We start from the raw sequence: 6293 nt of genomic DNA, 5'->3' as shown, positions 1-6293 counted from the left end.
TCTCAAACACGTTTGTATAGGAAGTACAGCTTTAGAGTATATTGGAAGAACTATGGTAAACAGGTGTTTTAACTCTGGTAATAGCAAGCTACTAATTAACGATTCATTATTAAGAAACTTTAAAAATAACTTAAAAATCAGTAATAGAAAAAAGATTTTGTAACAGTGGATCAGCATTCCTTTAAAAACGGATGTGACATTTTGTCTTTATTTGTTCACTTTGTCTTATAATGTTAATAAGAAACATATATACCAGAGAAAAGGGAAAATGCAGTCCCATTATTACCATTCCTCTGGAATGGTGAGTTACATCTGAAACCATTTTGGGGCCAGGGAGGGGCTCTGAGATCTTTTGTTAGATTTTCCCTCAGCCAATAACAGAGCCTTTGAGATGTCTCTATGAATCCTTAGAAGGCAAATTCAACAAGCTAAATGAAATCAATACTGGGGCTCAGAGGGAGGATTGTGAGCTGCTGGATCAAGGATCATTGCCCAGATCGGGTGAGAAATCAGTAACTGAAAATCAACAGCCATCTCCTTACATTGGTCAGGAAACTTCCTAACGAGAGAAGTGGAGCACAGGTGACAGAAGAAGGCATATGGTGGGTGTTTGGAGACAGAGCTTTCTTTCAAGCTGTTGCTGATTTTTGTATTCTCAGTCATCTCTCCTCCTTCCAGCAATCCTCAGTGATACAAAGATTCCAGTGCCTTCATCTATGGCTCTTGTCTGTTTTTTACTGGAAGAAGACATGAAGATGTGGCACTTCTGATTCCTGTGTGGCCCTTCTTTTTTGAGTCTCCGTTGCTGTGTCCCTCTTCGTATGCCTAATCGTTTCTCACCCTGGCCTCTGCCGCAGTGAGATGCCTTGCCCACTTGAGGCCTCTGCCATCTACGTTCTGGAGTTAAGCCCACCATTGACTCCCTTGGTTACCATTTCCTTCATAAGAGTGGGAGAAAATATCTTTATCTTGGATGTAAGATGCTTCTTGGGCTGGCATGGATGAAGTCAACTGCTCCCTCTTGGTTTCTTATCTCTTCTTAGTTGGAAAGATTTTTAAGCATTTTGGAAGCAGTTTCTTAGTGTTTAAGCGTAAAATCCTTGCATTCATATCCTGGGCCTCTCACAGTAAAATGGGAACAATAGCACAAATATCAAAGATTGTTTTGAGGATTAAATGAGATAGTTTTACACAGCATTTATGATAATATCTGACAAATAATCAGGGCTCTATAAAAGACAATCTTCATACTACTGAACCAAAGACAGAAATTTAAGGCACAAATGAGTGAAGAGGCTACTAAGACAATTATATACTTGACAGTTCCAAGGATACAGAGAATTCTGGCAGGAGGCTTTGCAATTCGGGTGTCATGCTTAGGAGTTTTTGAAAAGGGATAAAAAGGAGAATATGAAGCTGAATTTATTTTCGTTACATCACAGTGGATGGGGAAGCTTTCTAGTTGGAATTTTAATAACACGGTGCTTAGTATTTTGGTAAGAGGTGTAAAGAGGTAAAATTATGTGTACCCTAGGCAGTCAACACAACGAATCCAGGAAAATGCTGAGTGTCTCTGTCTTCTGTGGGATTTCAGATCTAATCAGTGGCTCCACAAAGCTTCTGTGTAGCTGTTTTTGAGCCAAAGTAGATAACTTTGATGCACATCAAAAAATGAGGATGTTGCATGAGGCCAAATGTAAGTATAAATATTTTCTTTACAATTTTTTTTGGAAGAGCAGAATTGTTTGGTAGGTAATGAAATGATCCTTGAAGCTTTACCAAGTCTAGCAAGCTCAAATGAATATCCAAGAGGTAAGGGTGAGGTTCAGGTGTTAAAGAAAAGGCAGAAACACCTTTAAAGTTATGGGTAGAAACAAAATATACACATCATATTTTTTAATCTTACAAGGTACCCCAGAGATCAAAAAGTCCAGAAGCTTTCAAACTTTCTCCAGTAGAATCTTACCTAGAAATCTAATACATATGATAACTAAACAGAAAGTTCTCACTAAGTATATTTAACATGGAAATCTCAGGATAAATTCACTGGAGTCTGGGGCTCCTTGAATCAGGTTTGGAGAGCCACTGGCCCAAGCCATTAGCCTGACCTGATAAAGCTACTAAATTGTTACCACACTACTTGCCACACTAATAGCTGGTAGCAAGATGGAAACAGACCCAAATCTAATATACTAGACACAATGCTTTTTACTTTCCTTAGGCAGTGGGGCTGACCCAATCTGCCTAAAAATGTTTAGACAGAGCAGTCAGGCATGGGGTCAGACATGGGATGAACATCCTTGCTGATAAATTCTAAGTTATTCCCTTTCCAGACATTTGGGGAGGAAAAAAAAAAAAACACTGCATCTTGACTCTAGTCCTTAGTCTGTTAATATATTTTTAAAATTATATTATTCTCTCAGTTATTTAAAATCTCTTTTCTTCTTTTTATTGCCTTTCCCTATAGGTTTGTCTCACAAATAGTATGAGGGGAGTAAATTGAGAAAAGTGGTGCAAAAAAAAAAAAAAATGGCACGATGGAAAAGATCTTCCTTCCAGGGACAGGCAATTCTCTATAGAAGAAAGGCAAAGTAACAATAACCAAGACTATATGACTTTGAAGATAGGTGAAGAGGCAGAACCTAGATAATAAAATAAAATATTGCAAAAAGATAATGTATTATATATAGCATAATGGTCCATATCATTCAGCACAGTGCTGAAAATTCCAAGTCATTGTCACATATGAAGATTCCAGAATGAAATTTCTTAGGTCAAAGCAAAAGGAATTCCAGACCCATGCATCCATTTATCTGCTCTTACTAACTCTCAGGAACATGGCCTGTCCTGTGCAATATTGTTTTCAGGGCTGTTTTTACTTCCTTATTCCTCAAGGTATAGATCAAAGGGTTCAACATTGGTCCTACCAGATTCATGAGAATTTGTACCACAGTTCCCAGCATGGGGTTGGGTGTAGGCTGCAGGTAGACAGTGATGATGGGCCCATAAGCACAGAGGATGGCAATGAGGTGAGCACTGCAGGTGGAGAAGGCACGGCGACGGCCCTCAGTTGTACGAATGCTTAAGATAGATATCGTGATTCTAGTGTAGGATAAAAGAATTAGCAGAAAGCAGACAAGAGATATGAGGCCAACGTTGGTGAAGCTCACCCTCTGGGCTAAGGATGTGTCAGCACAGGCCAAGGGCAAGAGTGCTGGAATGTCACAGAAGAAGTGATCCACTTCATTGGGACCACAGTATGGCAAGGTGAAGGTGAGGGAGGTCAAGATACTGGAATGAATGCACCCTAACAGCCATGTGCCCACAGCCAGGGCCACACAGATCCTTGGGTTCATGATGACTGTGTATCGCAGAGGATAACAGATGGCAGTGAAGCGGTCATAGGCCATCACCGTAAACAAGAAGCACTCAATGCTCCCGAGGAAATGGAAGAAGAAAAGCTGGCAGACACAGTCTTTGTAGGAGATGAGTCGGCTCAGCCCCATAAGGTAGAGCAGCATTTTGGGACAAGTCACTGAGGAGAAACCCATGTCAAACACAGACAAGTTTCCCAGGAAGAAATACATAGGTGTGTGAAGGCGAGCAGAAGACATAACAGCAACAAGGATAGACACATTTCCCAGTAGAGTGCAGGCATAGAAGGGCAAGAATAAGACAAAAAGTGTCATCTCCACCCCCTCTGTGTGTGGGATTCCCAAAAGGATGAACTCTGTCACCATGCAGCAGTTCTTCACCTCCATGGAAGCCAGTCCTAGGAAGGAAAGAGGAGGCTGAGGACATGGAAGAATGCCTTGGCTTGCTGTCAATCAAGTGAACATACTGGAGAAATAAAACTTGTCAATTAAGTGACTGTGATTTGCTTCTAAGTTATGGAAAGGCTGCTTGTGATTCAATTTACAAGGCATTATCCTTGGAATGTAACCGCCATAGCCAACTACATTTCTGTAGCAAATATTTTTGTTATACTTATTCGAAATACAAATGCCCATTATTAAAACAATATTCTTAACTTGTTAGAGCAAAGATTTTTAAAGAGAGGGCAGGATCCATCCAAACACATGCTCCTCCTCCCGGGGTAGAAGGATGTGAAACGTCAGGATTATTTGAGGGCTTTTTTATATCACTGGAGATATGAACCACAATTCGGGAATCATCATATTTGTAAGCCATTATTAGCAACAACGTTAGATTTTATGTCTACGTTTTTTAAGGGAATCATAAAGGTTGATCCCTGCTTTGCAGTTCAAAACACTTGTACAACATGATCTCCGTTCATTTAATCCTGGCAGTCACTTTTTGAGGAGGTCTACAGAAAAGATTACATTTGAGCAGTAGGAAGGCTAGGTGACTCTCCTAAATTAAGGCAGCTAGTTCTTGGTAGAACTAGGCATCTACATTCTTTTTTTTTCTTTTTAAACATCAGTCTTTCCCCCAGGTCTGGATGGATCCATCTGTGATAGATCACGGCATTACTGGCTTTGTCAAATCTTGCCCCGGTATTAACCTTATTTTTCGTTTGGACATCACCAGGCTCTTAAAATGTTCTTCCTCCTCCTCCTTAGTAAGCAATGGAAAATCAATATATATCCAGCTACCTCCCCACAAACACACAAATATAACATCTAGGAGAGTAAATATTTTTTGTGTTTACGATTATACTCTCAGTGCAAAGAACAGTGCCTGGCAGAGTACTTTTTCAATAAACGTTTGATGAAGGAAATAAGATAACTCACTCAATGCCTGGCAAGAATTGGATATCATTCCTCTTGTGCAAGGATCTGTGTGGTACTATCAGACAGTAATTTCTCCTCACAGTCTTCTAAAGCAACTTGATCATCTACCTGTTTCTCTTTTGCCCATTTCCTGTATATTTGGAATTTCTCTGTTTACAATCATGTCACCTGCACTCCAGAAGAAGCTCTACACTACATTCCAAAAGGCAATCAGACCCAAGACAACTGCTACATATAATCTATACTGCTTCCAAAAATGTACTGGCTGTCATACATCAAAGAAAGAATCAAATGAAGATATCCACATATGGGCTCATTTAGAGTTTCTGTTACTTTAATAATATAAAATCAAGTCCAAATTCCTGATTGTAAAGTGAAATAACAAGAATGGGGTTTGTGAGCTGATGGGCCAGCACAATGGGCTCAAAGATAAACCAAGCAAATAAGATCTATTCTTCTGGCCAGTAGCTCCATGCTCTCTGTTCATCCTGAATTCTGAGAATACTTTGTAAACTGAGGACTCCAAATTTTCCTCTCCATTGGATACATAAAGCATAAAAGAGGAGTGAAAAAAGAGGTGAGGGCCCCTATAATTTCGGCTACTCTGGAGGCGAAGGCAGGAGAATTGCTTGAACCCAGGAGGTGGAGGTTGCAGTGAGCTGAGATCGTGCCACTGCACTTCAGCCTGGCCAACAGAGTGAGACAAAGGAAGGAAGGAAGGAAGGAAGGAAGCAAGGAAGGAAGGAAGGAAGGAAGGAAGGAAGGAAGGAAGGAAGAGAGGGAGGGAGGGAGGGAGGGAGGGAGGGAAGGAAGGAGAAAGAAAGAAAAAAAGAAAGAGAGAAAAAAAGAGAGAAAGAGAGAGAAGGAAAGAAAGAGAAAGAGGCAAAGATGGCACTTATGTAACTTACAAAGAGAAAGTATGATCATTTAATCATCTGTTTGTATAGGATTTTTAGTCCAAATTTTCCTTTGGCATATTAGAGGTTAGGGATCTCCACCCATGATCTGGAATGCTTTCTTCTTAGCCAAATAAACTCTGACTAAATGACATGCAGCAGCGTGTGTCTCTGTCTTCTGCAAAGACATCTTCCAAGACACTGATATCTACATTGCTTTCTCCTACGTGGAAATTTAAATATCTCTGGAGCCTTTGGGACCCCATTCCTGAATGAGTCCTATTCAAGGAGGTTGTTGAGCAAAGGGAGTAATTAGAAGTGAGTAAATTGTCTAGTTGAAATAGAATATGGTGATGTTTCCCACTGTGACAGTGCTGGATAGGAACAAGGGGGAGCCAAATCTCTATTTTCTACCTCTAAGATTGACCCTGGGAAAGGAGAAAAAAGGTGAATGGTATAGCCCAATACTAGGACATACGTAGAAACCAGTTACCCAGTTTCAGGATACATTATTGGAATGAGAAATAACAACCTAACAACCATATATCTCAGACTTTTAAAAATATCCGATTTTAAATATTTTAATCTCAGTTTCTTCATAGTTCTTGCCACGAACTGAATTGTGTTCCTTCAAAAATTCATG

At 40.0% G+C, this 6293-nt stretch overlaps 1 protein-coding gene across 1 annotated transcript; it reads right to left on the bottom strand.

Moving 5' to 3' along the window:
- Positions 1-248: 248 nt before the first annotated feature.
- On the bottom strand, positions 249-5701 carry OR10D3 (olfactory receptor family 10 subfamily D member 3). Its single transcript, XM_055355833.2, has 2 exons — positions 5663-5701; positions 249-3772 (listed from the first exon to the last, which is right to left on the bottom strand). The coding sequence occupies exon 2, from the start codon at positions 3759-3761 to the stop codon at positions 2823-2825; it is 939 nt and encodes a 312-aa protein (XP_055211808.2). The 5' UTR covers positions 3762-3772; positions 5663-5701; the 3' UTR covers positions 249-2822.
- Positions 5702-6293: the final 592 nt, after the last annotated feature.

Source organism: Gorilla gorilla, chromosome 9 (genome assembly GCF_029281585.2).
Source record: "Gorilla gorilla gorilla isolate KB3781 chromosome 9, NHGRI_mGorGor1-v2.1_pri, whole genome shotgun sequence".
NCBI lineage: Eukaryota > Metazoa > Chordata > Mammalia > Primates > Hominidae > Gorilla > Gorilla gorilla.
This window is presented reverse-complemented; position numbering and strand designations above follow the sequence as displayed.

Bases quoted from the DNA above. Each gene is read 5' to 3' on its own strand.
- OR10D3 (XM_055355833.2), bottom strand. From the start codon at position 3,761: ATGGAGGTGAAGAACTGCTGCATGGTGACAGAGTTCATCCTTTTGGGA.